This window comes from Cornus florida, unplaced genomic scaffold (assembly GCF_030987335.1).
Source record: "Cornus florida cultivar Cherokee Brave unplaced genomic scaffold, ASM3098733v1 CherokeeBrave_3.0.0_Hap2_Chr05, whole genome shotgun sequence".
Classification (NCBI taxonomy): Eukaryota; Viridiplantae; Streptophyta; class Magnoliopsida; order Cornales; family Cornaceae; genus Cornus; species Cornus florida.
Window position 1 is genome coordinate 108,502,519 of NW_026775575.1, and position 24,698 is coordinate 108,527,216.

The 24,698-nt window shown below is 34.0% G+C and overlaps 3 protein-coding genes across 3 annotated transcripts; all 3 read right to left on the reverse strand.

Annotated features, from left to right (window-relative positions):
* Positions 1-7,003: 7,003 nt before the first annotated feature.
* On the reverse strand, positions 7,004-10,479 carry LOC132308416 (autophagy-related protein 8C-like). The gene is made up of 5 exons (XM_059806491.1): positions 10,327-10,479; positions 8,812-8,867; positions 8,658-8,710; positions 7,688-7,806; positions 7,004-7,477 (listed from the first exon to the last, which is right to left on the reverse strand). The coding sequence occupies exons 1-5, from the start codon at positions 10,361-10,363 to the stop codon at positions 7,383-7,385; spliced, it is 360 nt and encodes a 119-aa protein (XP_059662474.1). The 5' UTR covers positions 10,364-10,479; the 3' UTR covers positions 7,004-7,382.
* Positions 10,480-12,745: 2,266 nt separating this feature from the next.
* Positions 12,746-14,136, reverse strand: LOC132308417 (CASP-like protein 2D1). Its single transcript, XM_059806492.1, has 3 exons — positions 13,717-14,136; positions 13,495-13,606; positions 12,746-13,136 (listed from the first exon to the last, which is right to left on the reverse strand). The coding sequence occupies exons 1-3, from the start codon at positions 13,878-13,880 to the stop codon at positions 12,873-12,875; spliced, it is 540 nt and encodes a 179-aa protein (XP_059662475.1). The 5' UTR covers positions 13,881-14,136; the 3' UTR covers positions 12,746-12,872.
* Positions 14,137-16,369: 2,233 nt separating this feature from the next.
* On the reverse strand, positions 16,370-22,668 carry LOC132308418 (probable beta-1,3-galactosyltransferase 2). Its single transcript, XM_059806493.1, has 11 exons — positions 22,223-22,668; positions 20,846-20,942; positions 20,604-20,668; positions 20,286-20,497; positions 20,130-20,193; positions 18,903-18,975; positions 18,561-18,681; positions 17,934-18,021; positions 17,722-17,847; positions 17,513-17,622; positions 16,370-16,858 (listed from the first exon to the last, which is right to left on the reverse strand). Exons 1-11 carry the CDS (start codon positions 22,357-22,359, stop codon positions 16,710-16,712), a joined length of 1,242 nt encoding a protein of 413 aa, XP_059662476.1. The 5' UTR covers positions 22,360-22,668; the 3' UTR covers positions 16,370-16,709.
* Between the last annotated feature and the right edge of the window lie 2,030 nt (positions 22,669-24,698).

Sequence of the window (24,698 nt, forward strand, 5' to 3'; positions counted from 1 at the left end):
CTTGCATGTTTGTGATCATGTACACGTGATAGTAGAAGGTTTAGAATAGAAGAATATCAGTTTCTTTGCATCTCTCTCTCCTCCGTTCTGTTTAAATTTTATTTCTTTCTGTGAGTGGATATGATTAGCCAAAAAGTTGGCTGTAGAAATGAAGTTCCTCTCTTGCATTTATTAATCCAGAAGTAACGGTGAAAAAGACATTATGATCATTGGATGTGGTTGGTCGATTCTCACGCTATAGAAATGATGTTTACCACTGGAAAAAATGGGCATTTGTTGGACTGTGCTTTATGTGCTTTAGATATTGTGTTCTGGTAAAGGTATCCCTAAAAGCATGGTTAATGAGTTCTAAGAAATGCAATCCGAAGGATATTATTGTCCGACTAATTGAATTTTGTTGCAGTAGACGTTCATGGAAAAGGCAAAGGTTGCTTGAACTCTGGACTGGTGAGAAGATGTAAAATCAACATATTGCGGTTTGCTGTGTAAGATGTCCATCAACAGCTTACTGGGGTGTCAGGCTGTGGTGTGTAATCTACATGGAATCATCGGTCAGTTGGTTTGTTTCTGTAGTCTACATGAATTGAAATCATCAATGATTAGTCACTACCATTACATTGTAGATTTTAACTGTTAGCTTCAAATGTGGTTCTCAGATCAGGTTCAACAGTTTGGATTGATACCTTTTCGCTTACATTGTTATTTGAGTAAAATTTAAAACCCTAGAATTTGGATTGACAGCTTTTCGCTTACATTGTTATTTGAGTAAAATTTAAAACCCTAGTTAGGTTAGGGGATCGTTAGATCGTGAATGCTGCTAAAAAACATAATAAGCTGGCACGGTGAGTTTTGCTCGTCAAGCTACACCCTCCTTACATAACCCATAATCTATGAAAAAATAGAAATGAAATTGTGTCATGATAATAAGACAATTTATGAAGCTGTAGCTTTATTAATTTATAATCCTGTTTGCTGGTCTTGTAACATTATTGTTAGTCCTATGTGATTGCAAATGCTTCTTTTGGGCCGACTCTCAATTGCTATCTGCTGCTATAGCTTTTTGGTATTCTTCCTTGTATTTGTAGCTTACTATACACCTCTCTAGCAGAAAAATTGCTCTCCATGTTGCCTTTAATCAGGGACTACCCACCCCTAGTCGTTGCACACATCTATTTATAATCCTACAAAATTTCTTATTTGCAAAACGAAAATGTTATTGAATTTTCTATTTATTGTTAGCATTGCAATTGCTCGAGTGGCACGATTTACAATCGGTACAGGAACCTAAAATCAACCATTCAACGGTCATAATGTTGATTATAAAACCATTTTGCTAGCTGAAGAGTCTATAATTTGTTGAAGTTTCTCTCTCCTGTATTGCACAGAACCTGATATGGTTGGATCACTTCATAAACAACCTTATTAACATTAAAGGAAATTAATACTGAAAGCTCTAAATTTTATAAGTAGTAGTTGCAGTCATGCCCTAGTAACTCTTGATTTATAAGTGCAGTTCCATCTTCATTCTATACTCTTCACTTTTAATATCTTTGTTCTTTGGTAAAAACAGACTTTCTATAGATATTTTCTTCAACATAGTAATCGCGCGTTTCATTGATGAGTTTTTTCATTGCAAAGACTCTATTTTCAATAGAGAGAGAAACATGCCAAGAAAGCAGGGAGGAACAGAGGAATGAAATGAAAGTTTCAGAAGCAATTCTGTCATTGAGCTGTGTGCACATATATATATGTGTGTGCGTGTGTGTGTGTGACACAATCACAAAACAAGCAGAGTATATATGTGAAATGGGAATTTAGACCGTCATCAATTTCATATAAATGGGTGGCAGACACTTCTTCAATTGAGAGAGTGGCTTATTTCATTCAGTTCATTCTGAGGATGTTTAGACAGAGGCTGGTAATAAGTTTGGCTTCTAAGCCGTTATTGACAATTTACATGTAACATCTCAAGCTTTTCGCATGGTTAGACGAGAAAATGGAATTCGAAGGCTTTGCTTTCTCTTGTTCTTCAATTTGTTGTTGCCACCGTATTTGTTCCTGTTGCGCAGGACACACACATTGCCATCACAGACCAGCTGGCTGGATTCCGAGGATTCAGAAAAGCAGCCGAAGAAATTGAAGAACAAGGCCATAGTTCTCTCTCTATAAATCTGTCTATCTATCTATGTGTATATATGTGTGTGTATATTTGGTGGTTTGGGTTTCTTTTCTGTATCTGATGTGATGATATATATAAGAACAGATCAACTACCAGATTGCTCTGCATTGAATTGTCCCAATTTTCCATGTAAAAGTCGTTAATAATATTCAAGTCAATGTAAGTGGGCTGTGACAATTATACAAATAAGTGGGTAGTATTTATTTCCTTATGTTGCGTGGAGAGGACACGCAGTTTATGCTACCAATTATTTCTATATCACGTGTGGACTGAATCTTTTCTTGCATTGTTGTTTTCTGATTTCTCATTAAGTTTCGAGTTTATACCCTTATTATAGTCCTGTGCAAAGGTAGCTATTTGTGTTGGTTTCATATATATATATATATATATATATTTTTAACAATGGTGATGTTGAGTCTCTTGAGGTAACTCCATTGTCCACCATCAAAATTTTGCAGTCAATTACCATAAATTTCTAGGTTTAGCTCCATCCTCCTTTCAGTTTCACCCTTCTGTTAGAATATCTGTAGTCATGTGAAAAACCATTTGAATTAACCAAGTTGAATAGTTTATTTTCCCAACTAATCAGATAGAATATACCAATCAACTAAAATAAAGGCTGTCCACAGTAAGTCTTTAAGGCTACATAACTGCATAATCATTAGTGAGGAAGAATTTGATAGGATTTAGAGAATTTGATCTGAATATACAATTCAACTAAACTAAAGGCGGTGCATAGTGAGTCTTCAACGCTGCAGAACTATCAGTGAAAAATTGTATTTACAGTAACAAGAATTTGAGAGGATTTATAGAAATTGATTTTAAAATGTAGCAAAATTTTGATACATCTAAGTATTTAGTTTAGTATATCTCTAGTAAATGTTACTCAGGCGTCATTACAACATACCAAAATTATATTCTTAATTATATAGTTCCAGTAGTTTGTTTGATTTGTTGCATTGCAACTGTAGATAAATTCAAACAATCAAATGCACGATTGGAAAGAAAGAATACTTCTATTACTATTTGTACAAGGCTTATGTTGTTTACAAATGAAACTCTCATCTAAATAGATATGCTACCTATTCTTCAAAATTTTCTGCATAAATATTTAGATATTTACAGGACATCAAAATTCTCTACTATCGTAGAATATTCTTTACTCTCGGTAATGATAATTGCGTTCCAGAATTAGCTTTTAGTGCTCTATCTATTTACAATAATAATAATATGACAAAAGTACCCCTCAAGTACTCCGTTCATATCTGTCTGATTTCATATTAAAAATAAATAAAAAAACCGATGATTAAAGGGAAGACATGAGAGCTAAAGAGGAACAAGAATCATTTGAACATCGTGAAAGGTGGGCTTGAGTTATTTGACAAGGTTATTGATTAAATAGATGATTCGTTTGTTGAAGAAGAAGAATCATTCAAACAAAGAAAGAAAAGAGAAGAAATGAAAGGAGAGAAGAAGAAAAAAAATACCGAAGTTTTACATTGAATGGGAAGTTCAAGGTTAAATTTGTCTCTTTGTTATAAAAGAATAAAAGTGGAGCGCCTTTGGTTCTTTTTTGGATTTTTTTACTTTACTTTGAAAGACTTTAGAACTCCACTCTTCTCATGCCATGTAAATGTTATACACCCTTTCTATTTTCTTTGGCTTCGTAATTCTTTACACAACTTCGAAAGACTCTAAAACGACACATTGCTCTTTCTATACACCATGCACCTCCTCAACGTTCATCTTTATAAAATTCAAGAAAAAAAAAAAAAAAAAAAGAGGAATGTTTGTGTCTGTATAGCATAGTCTCCTACAAGTTGCAATTTAATTATAATGGTCTGTTTGTTAATGAAAGTTTAATGAAGGGAATGTATAATTTTTTTTTTTTTTTTTTTTCAAGTAAACTTCCATTAGCGTATCCAAAATCACCTGAAATGTTATTTTCGTTTTGGCGATTTGAAAACTGGCTGTTTTTGTTTGACAAACAAACTGGCAGTTAATGTTGAGTAAATTATCTTAATACGAAGTCTTGGTCAAATTTGTGACCACGTCCCAATTGAAACTAATCGGTCAAAGAGGAACGAGCTTAGATTTATGAATTACGACTAAAATAACGTGGTTAAGCGAAATTATAAAGTTTTGGGCTCATGCTGAAAAAACCAACGTGTCATCTTCAACTCTCACCTGGCTAATTAATTCATTATTGTAGTTTGGACGTAGGTCCCTGTATATTCTGAGTGCTAAAAAAATTTACTTGCAATAAATGTCTAGACGTAATTGTAATGAGCTCACCACCGGTCAAGAAAAGACCAAAGATATTTTAACATATTTTATGGAAAAAAGAAAAGAAAAATACACACACACATATATATATACATATATTTTGTTATTTTATGTAATTAGATTTGGAAGATGAGAATTTATTAGGTAGTCACTGGACTATTGATCCCGGGTCAATGGTGTACTGACACATAAACAAGTGTGTCGATTTTATATAAACATTAATTTTTTTTTTTATGTGTCATCATGCAATTGGTCGAAACCAATCCCGGGACTACCTAATAATTTATCATCAAATAATGGTGAAGAGGCCCATAATTAATTAAAAATTATTACATAGTCTTGGTTCATTGATAATTGATAGATCAATTAAATCCAAAATTTTCTATTGAAAAAATGACCATTTTTGTGCATTAATATATATTATAAAGAAGAGTAATGATACTCACAATTAATACTTGAATTGTCAAACAAAGTTACTTCTGATTGGTTTAAGTAGAGTGTCCCATTCATTTATTTATTGAATGGATGCCCAATTAGAAACAGTAAGTGTAGTAGCAATTCACTGAAATAAATCAACGTAAAAATATTTTCCTTTAAAGAAAATTCAATATAAAGTTTTATTAAATTAGTCCACCACATATATCAAATGTTCCAATACCACCTAATAATTTCTTCGTAACTAAAACACTGTCTCCCACTCACTTGCATATTGGCATGGTAAAATCTTTCTTTTTAAGGGATAACGAGGGGATCACAAGCATTTGATGTGCACGGCAAAAAGTAACATTCAAATCACTAACATCCACTCCTTTAGGACAGTGACAGTATCTTCCTAAGTTGTCGTGCTTCGTTTGTCAGGAAAAAAAAAAAAAAGAAAAAAAAAAAAAAATCATTCCAATGCCAAGCATTTTTGTGATAATATCAAAAGTTGTCCCACAGCCTCGTGTCACTATATATATATATATATATATGTATATATAGTTTTACATTGGCTGCTAAATTGACATGTTTAATGACCGCTAATTTAACTAAGGGCTTATTTGGCATAACTTTTGCTTCTGCTTTTTTGGAGGAGAAAAAGAGAAGCAAAAACTATCACTTCTATTTAACTTATTTTTGAGTGTTTAGAAATTATATTTTAGAAGTAAAAAAGTTTTTCAATCTGTTTGGCAAAACATTTAAGGAAGCTAAATAATTATTTTGTCCTTAGAGTATTTTTTAAAATCATCGTTTAACTTATTTTTTCATAACTCTTTACAAATAAACTACTCAATATAATCAAATTTATCCACAACATGCCATATAATTAATAATACTAATAATAACAATTAAGAGATGATTTAGAAAATTTTGTAATTGACCATTTTGATTCCACCAAAATATAGTAATAAGAAAAATAAAATATTAAAGGTTTCTATTTTTTCTTCTAAAATGAAAATAATTAATCTCATACTTTTTGACTTTCCCATAATAATATTGTTGTTTCCTTATAATAACAGACTTAATTATATTATAAGGAAACTTAATTATATTATAAGGAAATTAATGAAAAAAAGAAAAGAAATATTGCTACTGTTTAATGTTCCAATGGATTGATTGCAATACAGGGAACTTAATTATATTATAAGGAAATTAATAAATAAAAAAAAAAAAAGAAATATTGCTACTGTCAACGTTTAATGTTCCATTGGGATTGATTGCAATAAAGGGAAGATCTATGCCGGTGAATTAATCTAATAAAAAAAATTGCTATGCCGGTGAATTAATCTAAAAAAAAAAAATGCTATGCCGATGAATTGAATTAATCTGATTAAAAAATTAAAGATTTGTGACGGTTGGATGGAGCGTTGAAATATGGTGATTATTCTTATAAAAGTTAGTTATTGTTCATCGGGGAGTTTCGAAAATATTTAGAAAAAAAATAAAAATAAAAAAAACATGAAGAAATAGGTAGAGAAGAAAAACCAAAGAAATACCAAATTATAGATTAGAAGATTGAAGGACAATAGCCACCGGTTCTCTCTAGCTTAGAATTCTGCAATTTAATGAGTTATTCAAACTTGAACAATAAAGAAAGAATTACCTCCAACGATAATCTTCTTAAATTTTTTTCTCTAGTTGAATGCTTGATGGATTGTTCTTGTGAGTATGAAAGGACAGATGTGAGTATTAAGGGGTTTTTTATCCCCAAAACTCTTTCTATGTATTTTAGAAGAGCGTTTTGGAGAAACAAGGACCAGCTTCTCCAAAGCCCCAAAAGCTCTTTTTAAAAACTAGCCAAACACCATCCAAAACAGCTTCTAAGTCTAAAAAGTCAAAAGTAACGTTTGAAAAACCAATCCAAACAGGCCCTAGATACCGAGTTTATAAAATATAGATGACCCCATCAGCTTCAGCTTCAGCTTCACTTCTTCGTTTATAACTAAAATGTTGATTCTGACCTTTCATCAAAACATAAAATTAAAAAAAAAAAAGTCGCACTTGTATGACATTATAACTCCATAGCATATATATCTAATTTTGGGTGTACAATGCCCGAAGATGAAACCAGACATTCAAATCATTATACACTCTGAAGTGAAACTTAGACATGCAACAGTGGGGAAGAGAGATTTTGTTCTCCAATAGAGGCAAATATTGATGCATGAATTATATAGAGAGAGAGAGTGATCACCACCGATGACAATAAAACTAAAATGGCATATTTAAGTTAATAATTTAATCCATTCAAACCAAGCTAAGGAGAAGACGCATAAATATTTATTTACTGCTTCAAATCGAGAGCCTTCATGATCCAGATAAAGAAGAGACGACGTGGACTGAAAAGGATGACACCACCCAGATCACTTGCTAAGAATTTACATCTTTCCTTCTATTTCCTTGGAGTCTTATCTACATAAATTCAGCTCGACTGCAATCAGAATGATCCAAACGTGTTCTCCCCACTGTAAGTCATGTAGAGAAAGCCATCCTCATCTTTGTTTTCCTCGTAAATTGCAGACATCATGGCAGCTGTGGTAACATAAATAAAAGTACATTAGCAAATGAATTGTATTTAATGATTACCACTATGATGGTAACATATGTTTCATGGACTCGAATACCTATGTTTCTAAGAGGTTGGAGAGATATCCAATATCCAAATCCGAGTGGGTACTTCACTCATTTTTAAATTTGTAATATCGATGGTAACAAGTAGCATAATGAGAAATTCTTTCTCACCAGTGGGGGGCAAAATGTTCTTCACAAAGATAAATATAGCCTTTTCAGCACTAAGCTTTATCCTCTTCCGGACCACATAGACAAACTGTCCAACAGTCAAATCAGCAGGAACCAGATACCTGCATTAAATACACATAATGAGGCATTAAATATGGAATTAGAAGTTAACGAGGTAAGTATTACAATAAATAATTCTATCAAGTATTATAAGGATTAGGTATCAAAGAGAGTACAACCCCTCCCTCCCCAAATTTTTTTTTTAATAATAATTAAAATAAAATACATAAAAAAATATGGTTTGAGCACAGAGATACTCAAAGCAGTCTTATACTGTGTGCATGACATAGTCCAGCTAATTGCCTAGAATTCCACCATCTACTATTTGAGCATTGAGATACTCAAACAACAAAAGAATTTCATACAGTAAAAACTAAAAAGGATCATTTCTTCCCATTGGAACCAGCCTATGTAACCCAACCCATCCAACCCCTTCTAAATTATTTGTTTTTCTTTCTTAATCTTGAACATGAACAGAATCTGTGCACTACTTCAACCACTTGTTTTAGCAAGTTCTAGCTTCTTCTTAACAAAAGAAGACAATGCTGTACAAATATCTTGCACGAGAGAGATTATAGCACAATCTTTCAACCAAAAGAAGGAAAAAAGGAAAGAAGACACCACAAAGAAGAACACTAACAACTTGTTTCCATGGATCCTACAGTCACAAGCGATTGCTCAGCTACAAAATCATTTTCATGCAAGTGTAAACCAGTGGATGAAAAGGAACAGGGTGGTGGCTGAAGTTACAAGTAGCACAACAATCTAAAGTCTAAAACTACACTAGAAATGCATTGAAAGGAAATAATTCAAGTTAGGAAAAGTAGTACCATGAAATTTCAAGTATGTACTAGCAATCACACTAACATCCACACTGTCTTATAAAGATGAATTACTGCAGGAATATACTAACTTCTTTTTGTCAATATCAGGTATGTCACTTCTTTCAGCCTTCTCCACAATAACCTACATAGCAGAAAATGGAGAGCAATCAAACACATACATTACATGTATAACATCTGACAAGAAAATTGTTTTCCAGAAGAGTGAAATACAATCTTTTATACCGGTATTCTGTCTGGATATTTCTCCCTGATACGAACAGCTTCTGCCTGCCTTCTCTCTGAATTGTGTAAAAAGACATTTAAAGCAAGTATTGAATAACATAGAAAACATAAGTTTGCAGTGAAGGACTTTAATTATCTTTCGGTCTTCAAATCAATGAACTTGACTAAATATGAATAGCATTTTCCTCAAATGTAGGAAAGCATTTGATGCAATTTTCTTTTTGTGGTATCTCCTCTGCATTGCTAGTGGAAGGTTGAGAGTTCAAGTTTCCACAAGCAACAATTGTGGGTGTGAGAATGCGTCTTACTCATTACAAAATATAGATATAAAAAAAAGAATCCTACAACTCTCTCGGAGACAAAGAAAATGTTATGTTATACAGTAATCTTGCAACATTTCTCCATGTCAACATCAATATTAGGAAAGCACTTCTTCTGAAAAGAAAAATTTGTGAAAGCAATGCTTGTATAAAAAAAGGTGACACAAAACAGCCAAGTTTATCCAGTCAAACAAGAATAGATATTAGGGATCCAATTTGATTCTACTTCTCTAGCAAATTAGCCTACATATTTCTTATAGATCCAGTGAGAAACAAAACCAGTTTGGTAAGTTTAGGAAAACGACACTAGGGTTTAAACTTCAAACTCTTTCTAAAATGGCAGCCTCTTGACAAGAACTCTTTTGTGACCCACCACAGTAACAAGAAAGGTCTTCTGCACGTGGAAGTATCAACAATAATTAAACTTTAGAATCAATAAGGATAACTTGCAGAAATGGTTGAACTTTAGAATAAAAAAGTATCAGAGTAAGAAGAAAGTCCTATAAATAATGTTTGAACTTTATCCCTGAGCCATATAAGATCAAATTCAACTATTTTTCACAATAATATTTTTCGACTCACATGCATTGCAAAGTTAAGATTATAATCAAACATTATTATTCCAAATAAGTGACAGACAAGTGAAAACATTAAAAGTACTTCTTATCAAGTAACTAAATCAACACCCTTGAGCCTGCTCCAGGCTACATACACAACTTAACATTTAAGTACAATCAGTTTAAGAAACACACAAAAATAAGAACTTTTCTCAATTCCCCCACTACCCATCCTTGAACTCGGGTTCGACCACTATCAAGTTGCATATGGACTATGCGGGACTTCCCCCACTAAAAACAAGCAAAAATTTATTTGTCAAATATAAGCCTAAGAAAGTCGTTGTATTTCACCATAATATACTTGATACCAGACGCGATCGTACATAAACCCTAATTTGTGTAAAACCCATATTGCAGAATCTCTAATCAATCTCAGAATCCAAAAATAACAAAATCAGATATACGACCGATCAGATTTATAAAGGTACAAGAACAAATTGCATACGATTTACACGTATAGCCCTCAAATAAAGAGAGATAGTGAACAAATCAACTTATAGTACCGAACTACTAAAACTAGGGTTCTATCAAGATTAGATCGCAATCACAAAAAGTATAGATAGAGGGAGAGAGATAACCAAGGGGGTGTTCCAACTTGAATGAACTCTTGGCCATGGCGTTCAATGGATAATAGTAGAACTCTTTGCGAACTGCGATATTCAAACGTGAGTGAGACCGAGAGGGTTCTGTGAGAAAAGCTGTGAATACCAGAAGGCCCAAACTCAATAAATTATAGGGTATGTGTTAGGGAAAATTCCATCCAAGTCCTAATTTTTAACCCTTAAGACAATTAAGTCCTAAATATTTTTAACTTGAAACATTAAGTCCTATTTTCAAATTTATTTCCAAATTAGTTTAAATATATATATGTATATATTTCCAAAAGTACCCTTATAAGTACTGCAGCTCCGATTCCCTCTCTTATGTACTATACAAATACAAAGGGTTATATTATATTATATATATACTACAACTCTCATCTCCATTCCGGCGTTCAAGAAATTTGCGCCTGTGGCGCTTTTCCGACGTTCAAGATTCATTGGTTTTTGAAGGAATTGAGCCAAATTACTTTCGTTCATGTATTTATATTTGTACAACAACATACATCTAATTGAACAGAGTAGGAAGAAATTGCCGGCAAAAATGGTGTATGATGTCGGTGGAAGAAGATGTTGAGAAAATACAGAGGCTAGCATGTTCTTGATTTGGAAGAAGAAGATCGTTTTTCTGTAGAAATTGTTACATCCATGGAAATTCAAAGATGGTGATCGTGGTGGTCGTAGATGTTGTGGTGGAAACTAGGTGGCCGTTGAGGTTACGGTTGTGAGATATGAGATTTAATAGAAATTGAGGTGTTCGTGGAGGGTACGGTGGTAAATGGATGCCATGGTCACCGGAATTCATAAACTCCGGCGAACCAAGTTCAGTACGGTGTTGTTGCAAGACCCACCTCTACGCAACTCGTTCAGTGAGCTCACGATCGGCTTGAAATTCTGGTGACGGCGAACCCACTTCGGTGACCAATTAGCAATCTCACGTTGCTTGCAACTCCGGACCGGTGAGGTCAGAAGAGATGTTTCCATTGAAATCAGCAAGCATCAGTGATTGAAAGTATTGGGAAGTGGGGTGGAGCTGGTCGGCGGTGGGGGCTAGAGGAATGGATACTGAAAGGATTGAGAGAGAAGATGATTGAACAGTACTAATAAAGGGTTCTTATGGTAATATATATATATATATATATATTATATTTGAATTAATTTGAAAACAAATTTGAAAATAGGACTTATGGTCTAAGTTAAAAATATTTAAGACTTAATTGCCTTAAGGATTAAAAAGTAGGACTTGAATGAAATTTTTCCTTTTATCTTTGAATAAATTCATAATTTGCATTAGAATTCCATCATGCCAGGGCAAGGTTTGATTAGGTTAGGTAATACTGTCACGTGCCCAGACGACGACGTGTTTGGATAAGTACAGCCAAGTGTTATCTGGTAGGTAAAGCCCAATCCGACTACAATATTCAGAAAAAGCCATTTTCCAGGCCCATCAGGCCCATATGGAAGTCGACTTTCTTTGAAGAATTTCTTTCTTTTATCAAAGACACATTTGGATACCCCGTAAAGTTTCAAAGGCCATCACCAGTGATCCTCAAAGAGAATGAACCTTTTATCAAAAAAAAAAAAATAATCCAATTTCAAATTCAAAACAAGATTGATGTTCCAAAACATAATATGAACATATTTAATGTTGGCTATTTATATCAAATACAACTAAGTGGAGGGCTCCACTTCCTTATTTGTTGCATAATTGACCAATTAAAAAGGTAAGTTCAGTAATTTCCTACAACTATTCCGTGCAAGAATCATTTTCCTTCTTTTATTGCAAGGAATGCCTTTGCTCTCTTCTCTGGACATTAGTGTCGATATCTATAAAAACACTTCCACTTGCTCAAGGAAAAGAAAAGAAGAAGAAAAATTTGGATTGTAGTTGTGTTAAGTCATACATATAACAAATTTGCAATGCCACATGTAATTTAAATTTGCACTTATGTTATGTATGAGAGCACCGCCTTGTATTTGAAATGCAACTTGGGATGTAATGGTGATATAGGATGGGAGGGGCTTTTAACATTTGAATTGAAGTGTCAAAAATGGTAGAAAGAGACCTGGCTTCATGCCTTATCTATTCTTCCTTTCCGTCTCCTTCTCTCACTTATAGCTAATATAAGTGGGGTCTTACCTCTCTTCCCTTTGTCACTCTCCCTTCCTTAATAACCATATAATGACATATTTATAATGCAACCACCAAGCCATTGGTAGACGATACTGGTTGAGAAACACATCTACAACTTTTGGGCACTTGATTTCTAACTCTTAAAATAATTTTTCAAAAATTTTAAAAGACAATTTTCTTAAAACATAATTTTTTATGACTGAATTTTCAAAAATTCATTTTAAAAAAATTAAATCAAGCAAAATTTGTTTCCAATATTCAAAGTTACAAACCAAACAAACGGGTATATATCATCAAAAGCAGCACATACAAAAATATTGTTCATATGAGTACCAATAACAACTCTATTATCATCTGAACCAATTAGGGGAGAGAGAGAGAGATAGAGTTTTTAGGTCCTTTGTTCTTCAACCTCTTTATTAGGAGGAAGAGGGGGCTCAAATTTGGTAAAAAACCTAAAAGCTGAGAAGCCAGCAATTACAAAGAAGCAGCAAAGAGCAACAGCATGGACAGCCAAAGCCAACTTCAATCTACTGCAAAACCTTCCATAAGAAGTACAGGCTTCACTCCATGTCACCTTTTGATCCCCATTGTAGGCCAAGTATAGAATCTCTCCTACTGCAGCCACTGATGTGACCATTAAGTATGCCACAACCTGCCCAAACCACCCATATAAAATCACACATTAAATTACAGACACACACACATATATATATTTATATGCAATGAAAAAGATATCAACCTACACACAATGAGTGAATCACAACCAAGACCATGTGAGAAATTGGTTGGAATTGGGACAGATCTTTGATGTGGCCCAATCACAAAAAATCACAAGAATGACATGTTATTGTAGAGTTGCATCCATTTAAGTAAAGTTCACCCACCTAGTCTTACTTTTGGTAAAAAAGAATTAATGATTTAACCACCAAAACAAACACATTGATTCAACGAATTCTGGCAAATATTATGATAAAATTGATGAATATAGAGAAAGGAGTTAGGGTAAATACCTGGTCAGTAACAAAGTAAATCCATACTCTAGTTACCAAGAATTTGACAAACGAGGATAGGAGAGAACAAAGAGTATATCCAGCAGAAATGGCACTGATGCAAACCATGTACCTAAAAGAAAAGCACAATCATTATTGGACAACATATATGTATATATATATATATAAGCCTCAGAACATGAAGAAGATGAATATATATATATATATATATAAATTGCTTACTTGATTCCAATGAGATTGCTGAACTCTAGTTTTCCATAGGTGGAGTTGTCCTGCTGATTGGTAACAGATAACCATATGGAGACAGCAGAGAGAAAAATGGAAAAAACCCTAAGAAAACAATCTACAAGTTCATATTTGGGCCTATTCTCAACAGGAGTTCTCATCTTTGAAATCAAAACCAAATCTAACTTTCAATGGAACAAAAGATAGAGAGGTTAATAAATAGGAGAAGAGTATGAGAAGGTTTTTGGGTGGAATGAAAATAACTGGTAAATGTGAGGATGAACAGATGAAATGGTTGTGAAATGGAGAAAATGATGTGAGCGGTGTAAAAGTCAAGTGGAAGTGGGAGGAGTGAGAGAGAAAAACTAATGGGACATGTTTTTTTTTCAGAAAAAAGAATCATGGTAATGGTGGTTGGTTTGGTGTTATCAAAGAAAGGTCACATGATATGATTGACTTGTACACATGGCAACAAGCCTTTCTTTTTCACCTACAAAACCTTGGTGCTCGAGCCACCCACCTTGGCCCAATAGGGCTACTCTTTTTCAATTGGAAGATTTCTTTATAATTAAAATAATTTTTTTTTTTTATTTAAAAAAACTACTCCATTCAGACTTAACGGTGAAAAAGAGTGTTTTTTATTAGACTATCAAGTTTAAGAATTAATTATTTAAATAAAAATTTTAATTAATTAAACACTAAAAAAAGGTGATTAATAAATATTAAATCTATATAAAAAATAATATCTAAAAAAATATTTTTTAAATATTACTGCCGTCCTAAAAATAATGTCACGTTTGGAGAATTGTAACTCATAATTATTTTGTAAGTTATAATTTTTTAAATGTGATATTTTTTTTTTTTGAAACAGAAAAAATAGATAAAATCAAAGGAAAGAGTGCCAACCATGGGATGCATAAGCGTTGGAAGCTTCCATAGCTGGCACAATTTTAGTCACTATTTTCGGTTGATTATCTTATTAATTATTGTAACATAGTTTTTTACTTAAACGATAGTGCGTGGGTGGGATCTATTCTCCATCAGTTCAAGCCAAAATCAACTTTAAAAACAAAAGTCTACATAAAAATATTTAAATAACAATAATTTTTATTAGGATGTCAATTTAACTTCCTCTGCTACCGGCCCTATCAGGATGTGTTTGAGATTATCTTAATAAGGTTAGAGGCATGAAAAAAAACAAAGAAAAAAAAAAAAAAAGAAAAGAAGAAGAAGAAAAGTGTAAAATCTGTGAAGCTCATTCTGATTGATGAGACAAGTTTAAAAAAGAGATGTCCGGTTTCAACCCGCAGGGTTGACATTCTTAATTTTGTTGGTTTTTCTAATTCGTTGATCTGTTGTTTCGTCTTTACACATTTTGATTTCAAAAGATATATATATATATCCACGTGACAATAAGAAAACAGTCATCCGACATCTACACAACACATCCACAGATGTCAATAAAAAGTCATTGCTCAACAACAAAAATCACCAGGAGAAAAGAGCAATAATGAGAGTGACCCAAACGTCAAGCCATCATCAAGACAATAACTCCAAAATTACATTTACATGGACAAAAAAAAAAAAAAAAAAAAAAAAAAAAAAAAAAAAAAAAAAAATTTATCCAAACCCCGTGTAAATGGGAAACAACAAAAATCAACATAGATCTTCTAGTAGGAGAGAAAGCAAAGATTGAACGGATTCTGATTTCAAAAGATGGAGGATATCTTTTTCCCTTATTTTTGGTGATTATAGCTGATTCCTAACCACCCACTACGAATATAAAAAGACAAAATGAAGTAGGAAAGAGATAAGAGTGCAACTCTTTTTCTTCGCTCTTTTTCTTTTTTATTTGATTAGGCGCTACTCATCTTGAAACATAATATTATTTTAATTCTCAATTTTCCACTTCCAAAATTATACTGACTTTGTAACTTTTAAATTGAAAGTAAATACCATGTATCCATTAAAAACCATGTAGTGAAACAAATTCAGGATTGATGTACTCATCCATTCTAAAGTTTGAAATATATTTATATACACTTTGTCCATGAAAAAACTCTAAAATTCGTAAGTTATATTACTAGGAATTCTCTCCTAATTAACAAGGTTATATCATTAGACTACACAGTATCAACACTCCAACAGAATCGGCTCAATGACATAGATTTATATGTTAACTATCAGTGTTATGGTGCAATTCTAAAAGCTTGACTAATAAGTGTAAATTCTTCTAAGTATTAAAGCAATCACTTTATACAATATATATATATATATATATATATATATATATATATAAAATTAGACTAGTCTCTAATTTTCCCGCGTTTGATGGGATATATACCAAACCATAACACCGACATGTAACACAGAAAACCAACCAAAAATGTCCCACTTCACCGGCTAATATCCCATCTTGTTGGAAGACCGTGCTGTCACTATTTCAACAACTTTTTATTTGATTCAAATCAAGGACCAACATCGCTCCAAGAAGCCCAATGAGATGGTTACTCAAAATCAAGAGTTACATTCCTGTCTTAGCTCTAGTAAAATGAGCAAAGGTCGCTGAACATACAACCTAGACTAACATAGCGAAGCTTCAGCCTGAAGGAAAAAGATAATTCAAGGAAAGCAGATAAAACCATAAAAGTGGTAGAAAAAATTCCACTAATTTAGGATGCATAAGGCTGCAACTGCTAGCCCGAGGGTTGTCACTACCTAGCAGACTAAACAATATGGTCCTCCAAGCATCAAAAGAATGGTTAGTTACAGTCTTGCTCCTCTATCTAGTTCCGACATGGGTCTCCCTCTTCAGCTAAAATGGAGTGGAACCCCGTCAAGATACTCTCTCTCTCTCTCTCTCTCTCTCTCTTGCGCGCGCACACACATCAAGCAGTTTGATACTATATACACTGCCATATAGTTATATCCATAATACAGACTCATGCAATCTACTTGCTTTCTCCAGAGGTTGGAAAACATGTTTCTTGTCAGAAACCTCCACTCCACACAGCATTTTCGCCTTCTCCACAACGCCGATGAACCTCATTGATCCTCTCAGCCGAATTGCAAATCCCGCTGCAGGTCCAATCAAAGGAAGCAGCACATATGTTTCCAGCTTGAGCTTTCCACTCGCAATCTGTGGTAATAAATATTGCAAGAAAAATCATTAGTTTCACATTCTTTTTCCACATTTGTACACACCCTATTGCCATCATATTTCTTTCTCCCCTCTCTTTTTCCTTTTAAGCAATTTAAATGGAAGCAAATCAGATGAAATAAAATAGACCATGGTACTATTTCATTTTTCTTTTTCTTTTTCCCAATTCAAACCTTGTTAAAAACATTCAAGTGGCTCAGCTGGTAAATAACGCATCAGTAGGCCTCAGCATATACTGGGTGATCCTAGAAATATTGAGCATGGAACAGCAGTGGATAACATGAGAGGAATACACTTATAATTATATGATCCAAGCAGCGCATCTCATGTCTGAAATGTGATCCAAGGTCTGTGATTAATGCAATTGATAAATTTTTGCCAATGATAAAGCGTCAGATTATGGCGCACAGTCTCCATTATAATTTCAAGGGACATGCTGTGGTCAGTCACCAACTAACTATTGCAAAAACTGAGTACAGTTCATGTGACCCAAATACATGATCCATTATGCCACTGAGAGATCATACCTTGGTAAGATTTAGATTTAGGGTAACAACAATTGTTTCACAAAAATATCCCATAAATATCATAAAAACATAGGGAAGAAAAAGAAATATAGTTGCATAACATTACCAGGAGGGGTTCCACAACATAATCTCCGGTCATCTATATGATCCACATCCAATCCAATAAACCAAGATCCCAAGGAGACATCCTCATTAGCATACTTGTGTAGCACATGCCTATAATGATCGGTCACAAGGTTATTAAATAGGATAGAAAATCAGTAAAGATGTAGAAGGGTCATGTCTTCTTTATAAGACGGACGGAATTATGCTTACTGGTTTATTGATATGTAAGTCGCCAAATCTTTCGAGATAGCATATAGCTGCCCTGTAGCATGACGAAAGTACTTGTTTCTCTCCCCGCCAAATTTCCAATGCTCAGGTTCATGATATCTCACTCCCCTGGTAATAGAAAGGGCATGTTAGAAATGAAAAATGCAATTTACTAAAATTCATGAGACAGAAAGTTTTAGGAAAGCTTGGCTTACTTTTGAGCAAGGACAGGACCAGATTTCATGCATCCAATATAAACCCGAGGTTTTGACCGATGCCTGGCTAAAATTGCTCCTAGAGTTGCTGCAGTTTTGCGGAAGGGTTCAAAATAAGAAAGGATTAAAAAATAAATAAATAAAAATGTGCTATGGTTTTTGAGGGACCATGCGCAAAAACAAGATTTATTAAATGCTAATAGTGAAGGATGTTCTATCAATATCTTAACCTAATTCATGAGTATAATATTATTTTGAGATGAACATCATCCAAAGTTGGTTGTTTCTCAACTACAAAACCATATTGTTAAGCATATAAATTTAACACAATCATCCTTTCGTAAATCAGATCTCGTGGTTTTACATCAATACTGGTCAACAGAAAGATTTTTGGTATCACAATTGGAAAAAAAAAAAGAAAAAAAAAAAGAAAAGAAGAATTCTTCAGGCTTGCTTAGTCCTTTTCCTAATCAAACCAAACAGTTCAGCTAGTTTTAAACATTAAAGTTCACTCCTTCGCTAATATTTTTTTTTCTTTCCTAAAATGAAAAGGAATATACAAAGAAAAATGTCACATGCCAATATACACAAGCCAAACGGAAGTTTAACCAATTTCTGCATCTTTACCTATATTTACATGTACGTCATCATCGACTTTGACATAGAAATCAGCTTCCCACAGAGCAACGGCAGTAGTAAAATATATCTTCGTCTTGGCTGACAGTTCAAGGTACCCCTCGACATGTTCCTATTCTCATCATATTTACATAACAAGTGGGGACCAATCAGTTCCCTTCTTTGTTTAACAAATTGTTAGTATAACTGCCACTAGTGTGTGCATGCCCAGGGTGTGGGTGCGGATCTAGGCATGCTTGTGCATTTGGAACAGAGACCAGCAGGGTGGGGGTATAGGGAATTGTAGTATGTAATAGCATATATTGAAAGAGAAACGAGGCAGAATAGGAGTACCAGCCTTAAGAAGTCTCCATGCTTTTTTTCTTCTGCTTCAATTGCTCTGTCAAGAATACCGCCTGATGCGGAACTGACAACCAACAGTTAACAAGAAAAAGAGAGGAGATTAGTTAGATTACGTCCATCACAAGATGTGCAAACTAGTCATGAATATAGATGTCTACATCAAAAATTTATAAAGCTTCAGCGCTCCTGGTCTAAACGTTGTACATAGTTCTTAATATGTCAAGCAATATTGGGTATATTCTAGGACTACTCTCCAGAAGGCTTTTTACTAGTATTAGTAAAGAGTTGTTTTGTCTTGATGAGGAGGTTCATGGAACTGTTCTTCAAAAGCTTTTGTCAAAAATTGTTACTTTGGCACCCATTGTCTAGTTAGTAAATAAAGGTGGTTTGATGAAACAGGAAATTGCATTATAAACAAGAGTGGCTCGTTTTGGAGGGTTTGAAAGAGTAAGGTTCAATACAACTGCACCCCATCATGTACTTAGCGAGGCAACCATGAAAGATAAAGCCTCATATAGAACAGTGAACCCTACGGTTCTTTGTCAATTTAGGATATTTAGTAACATAAATACAATCCTCCTCTGCCTATAAAGTCTTCAGATTACCAAGACATTATTTGACTCAGAAGTTTTTTGCTATTAATATTGGGTATAGCATTTTGGCCATGATTGAGCCAGTAATATCACCAAATAAATTTTTATTTTTTTATTTTTTACTTTTGTGTTGAAGGGCATAAAATTCAACAAAATCTTTAGAAAAAATAAGGTGTAAGATAATAGAGAATAAGGTAAAGGCTTTTATGGAGCAAAACATTTTCAAGTGCTAACTATTAATCCATCCATCCAAAAGGATGATAAAAGGTAAAAGCTTTGGACAAAATGCTAGTCATAAGCAATTAGTAAGAAGCATTATTTGGAGCAATAGGCCTTCTCATTAACATATAATGTCTAATTTCCTGGAGGAGTAATTGCTCTTTTGCAATAAGACCTCGACAGTACCAAAGAACAACTATTATTGAGAAGCAGTCCATTCTTAAATTGTGGATTGCATCTATGCAGTACTTAGGACAACAATCTTATAGTTAACCAAAACTTTCATGTCTTCTTGTGCAAATAGCGGAAATTAACAGAGATATAGGAAACAAAAAGCAAAAACTTGAAACAAGGAAGAGATAGGTGTACTTAATCAAGACAAGATTTGAATGTCTCTGTCACCCACCTGTGACCTATTACAAATCGAATTATGATGCCCTTTTCTTCCTCAAGCTTTTTTCGTTTATCACCTATTTTACAAAAATAAGGGAAAATTAATAGTGAATGACTTTAATCAACCAGAAGAGAAATTACTAAAACAAATTAAGGGAATTTCATAAACCTTGGGGCATCCAAGTGGAACGGACTGAGTCTCTTCTCTTTCGACTGTTAAACGCGGTGTTAATGCCTATAACCATTTGATATTTTCTTTTCTTGGTCAGTTGTGTACTCCTCAAATCTCCAGAAATGGGGGAATCGCTAAGTATAGAAACCTGCGCAGACTTTGCGGCAGCTAATTCCATCTCCAGATTTGAAATGGTTTTATCCAGTGTTCTGCACTTTCGTATATGGCCATAAATTTTTCATTCATGTATATACATTAGGCAAAAAATTATAAACCTCAGTGAAATCTAGATATAATGAACCCTAGTTGGCTTACTGTATAGAATGGTGTGTCTTTGACACTTCTCCTAAAATGTCCTTGGACTTCCTCTTTACATCCTTCTGATGATAACAAACACTCAAATATGTTAAAACCTTATAAACTTTAGAATTGAAAAACATAAAAGTAAAACAAATAGCTAAAAAGAAGAAAGTCAACAAATTTGATGTTGGTACATGGTCAAATCACCCCCGTTGAGGCGAGAATAAAGTTCTCAGTAACATAGTAAAGATACACACCATCTTTGGACCACAGCCCTCGGAGATTAAATTTAGCCTTTCGTCTTCAACTCCTTCTGTCCTCGAAACGCCTTTTGCTTCTGGCACTGTCCACATTCTATCACCACAGTATCCTCATTAATATGACATGCACACACAGGAAGTTCCATGCAACATGATGAAGCATAAGAAACCAATACTACTGTAATAAGACCTCTGAATAAAATTTAACCCCAAATTCTTTGGTATCAATGTGTAAAAATCTCGCCAATAACTTCCAATATCCAGTAACATCCAGCAACGTATTCCATATGCAGGATTACAACATGCTATGATCCTAAATATTTAAAGGTGCTTAAGTGAGACTTGATCAGCATTACAAGCTTCTAACTAAGTTACTAATAAGTTCTTAAACATTGCATTAATCAAACCCACATAAAAAATTCCAAATTTGATGGACTACCAGTTGAGCTAATTACTTAGAGCAAAGTAAGCCACCAAGGTGGAAGATCCACCCAAAATGTAGACCACAATTGCAACAAGAGACTGGACCATGTTAAAGATCAATTGTGAAGCATATAGGTATTCGAATTCCAACAATCATTATTAAATCGATAATTTTGTCATTGTTGGCGCTGTTGGGAATGTTGATTCCATACCTAAACGTCATGATACCATAGATAGCTTATCATTAAAGCCTGCGTATTCAGTAAGATGAAAGTAGACCATCACCTTCACTTACACCCATAAAAGGAAGTTGGGAGCGACAATGACAGTGTTCTTTAAAATTGATGGTAGCAGAATATGCGGTGAACTGTAGAAGAAATTCAAACTTGGATTACCCTTGACTGGGCATGGCATCTCAAATTCAAAGAACCGCAGTGGTAATTAAGATATAAACTTTACTTCTTGGATCTGCATTTCTAACTTGAAGTTCGGATTCTTCAGATTCAGATTTTTAGATTTTTAGTGGAAAGAAAGAGGCACCGATCATAATTCATTAGAGAAAGGAAAATGTCGAGAACAAATTGATCAAATCCAATTCAATAAAATCTATACCATCAGCAGTATATTAAAATGCCTTAATAACTACTGCAATCATACACATTGTATACCAAAACAAAGAGAAAATTTGCAATCATCATCACACCAAGTTCTTCAGAATTACATATTAAGCATATCATTTGGACAAATTTCGCATAACCCAGAAAAACCCATTTCTGGAAATCATTAAAAATAAGGAATTTGGGAAATCCGAAAACAAAGAACCAATATATATTTATATATTTTTATGAAACAGCATATACCCACTTCATCAAATTGAACATATTTCTATGACAGAATAAAACATCAAATCAAAGAAAGATTCTGAATTGGAAATTGAATAAAAGATTAAACCTGTCGGTGAAGAGCGTGCCAGCACAGAAGCAGCCAATACAAAGAAAAAGAACCAATTTCCGAGACACAACACCCTTTGAAGATGACTCCAACCCTCTGCTTTTCAGAGACATTGTGCCGTTCTTTTCTTTAACCATGCCAATAACTAAACTACAGTGAAACCCATTATCCAATTGCTTGAACTCGGCCAAGAAAGTCAGAAACAGATCCAAAGAGTCTTTGTTTTTCCTCTGTAAGACCAAATAGATCTTCACAGAGAGCTCTATCCCAGAGAAGGACTGAAATGAGAACAGAAATTAGCTTCTCTGTATGATACTCTCTCTCTAGAACTCTACATGAAATCGCTCTGTGTTTTCGGTTGAAGTTGTACAGTTTAGTTCAACAAACAAGGGAAGGAATGGGGTTGGAAGTGGTGGTGGCATAGAATTTGAGAAAGACCGACCAACCGCAAATGTTTGAATATAAAATTACTAAACAGTCCTTTAAAACTCTCAATAATCAATAAAATGTCGGTGGCTTGCAAGTGAAAAGTGTTGGGAAAACCGGATTCAGTGATTCAGTGCGATGTAAACGTTCTTTTTTTTTTCTTTTTTTTTTAATCATAAAATGAGTCCATGGTGAGCTCCGTGCCACCATGCACCGCACTCAGTGGTGGGCCCCTGACATATTAGGTTTGGAACCTTCGGTTTGCCGTCTTGTGATTATTGGATTATGCAAAAATTCAGTCTGTTTCAATCCGAATTTAGGACATATATCTTATGAATAAATCATATAAATTTTTTTACTAAACAAATATTTGATCCGTTCGATCGGAATCTTATAAGGTTAACCAACATATATTTTAAAATTTCTTATTTAATAGATATTTGATCCGAATCTCATTCGACAGAATTTTTATGAATAAACTATTGGGATAATTTCACTACCACCCAATAGTTTGGCCAAATATGAGTCTAAAACATCTTTCGAAAATAACCAACACTTAGGTCCATTTTCACTTTTCCGTTACTGTCTCCGTTAAAAACATGGGAAAAGACATATTTGTCCCTAATTTTTTAATCACATTTAATACAAAATATCAAATAAGGACGCTTGTCTGTCTCTCTCTCTTCTCTACCGATCAAAACCACGACCCACAAATTAACAAAACCATGAAACCCTAAAGCACAAAGATTAACTGTAGCAGCTTTGGATCACCATGGCTGCACAAGTTCGAGTACTGCTCAAGGCACATCAATGATTTACTGGATACAGTACAACCCACAAGACAGCGATAGAAGTCAGCTAGATTTTGCACAAAATCAACGGATTTGAGGTGAGGATCTATGGGTGGCTCAAGAAGGTCAGTTGTGGGGAGTCAATAAGGAAGAAGAGGTTCGGCCATTGACACTGAATTGGTGTAATTAGAATTCGATAAAATGGAATTGATAGTCAGGTTGCCTTGCCGGTGGTGGTGGTGGTTGAACTTGCCGGCGCAGCCACTGGCGGTGGTACTACGAGCAGCGAAGGTATCTAGGGGGCTTAAAGCGTGGACTTGGGTGGTCGGTTTCTGAGATTGAGACCACGCATGGTATCAATTAAAGGTAGTGTGTATTAACGGATGAGATTGGGTTTTTTTGATTGATCTCCATTATCGGTTGAAAAAGACATGAATCGAACAGGATTGTAAATCAAACGGTTGATTGATTAGCTCCGACTCGCTAACACCATCATTAGAGAGAGAGAGAGTTTCTGGCTAGACCCGGTGTTTATGGAGCTTAGCGGCATGGTGGTATGAGGGAGGAGAGGACACGATGTATATATATAGATATATATATATATAAAAAGCAATGAAGCTATATAAGGAGTAATTTAATTTGTAGAGTTTCAATAATTCTTGATCCACGCAATCTAGACCCGGTGTTTATGGAGCTTAGCGGCATGGTGGTATGAGGGAGGAGAGGACACGATGTATATATATAGATATATATATATATAAAAAGCAATGAAGCTATATAAGGAGTAATTTAATTTGTAGAGTTTCAATAATTCTTGATATTTAATTTGTAGAGTTTCAATAATTCTTGATCCACGCAATCGTTGTTGAAATTCTAGCAATCGTCGCCCACTTTTTCCCCGAACCTGGCCTGTGGACGCATAGTGCTTCACCTCCTGCGAGAGCTGATTACATATGGTTTATTGTATATGAATTTTTGTATTATTATTATAATTTTTTTTTTTGGTAATTAATCAATTTTGGGGAAACCAACCCCATTAATTATTTCTTTCAATTTATTAATCAGGGTATTTACAGATTGATTTGGGAATTTAGTATTGGAGTTTATGGTTTATGGAACCAATAAGTTATGTATAGAAAGTGTATATGTTGTGTATGATCGAGAGAGAGAGAGAGAGACGAAGATGAATTAGACAGATGAAGGAAATATATATATATATATATATATATATATATATATATATATATATATATATAAAT

What these genes read in the sequence shown, in the direction of transcription:
- LOC132308416 (XM_059806491.1), bottom strand. Translation starts at nt 10,363, where the DNA reads ATGGCCAAGAGTTCATTCAAGTTGGAACACCCCCTTG. An exon ending in AATATCCAGACAGAATACCG is followed by an intron (nt 8,711 to 8,811) that starts GTATAAAAGATT and finishes TCTGCTATGTAG; the next exon opens with GTTATTGTGGAGAAGGCTGA. An exon ending in CCTGATATTGACAAAAAGAA is followed by an intron (nt 7,807 to 8,657) that starts GTTAGTATATTC and finishes TATTTAATGCAG; the next exon opens with GTATCTGGTTCCTGCTGATT.
- LOC132308417 (XM_059806492.1), bottom strand. Translation starts at nt 13,880, where the DNA reads ATGAGAACTCCTGTTGAGAATAGGCCCAAATATGAACTTGTAGATTGT. An exon ending in AGCAATCTCATTGGAATCAA is followed by an intron (nt 13,607 to 13,716) that starts GTAAGCAATTTA and finishes CTTTTCTTTTAG; the next exon opens with GTACATGGTTTGCATCAGTG. An exon ending in TTTACTTTGTTACTGACCAG is followed by an intron (nt 13,137 to 13,494) that starts GTATTTACCCTA and finishes TGGTTTGGGCAG; the next exon opens with GTTGTGGCATACTTAATGGT.
- LOC132308418 (XM_059806493.1), bottom strand. Translation starts at nt 22,359, where the DNA reads ATGGTTAAAGAAAAGAACGGCACAATGTCTCTGAAAAGCAGAGGGTTG. An exon ending in CGATTTGTAATAGGTCACAG is followed by an intron (nt 18,976 to 20,129) that starts GTGGGTGACAGA and finishes GTTGGTTGTCAG; the next exon opens with TTCCGCATCAGGCGGTATTC. An exon ending in ATGTTGTGGAACCCCTCCTG is followed by an intron (nt 16,859 to 17,512) that starts GTAATGTTATGC and finishes TTATTACCACAG; the next exon opens with ATTGCGAGTGGAAAGCTCAA.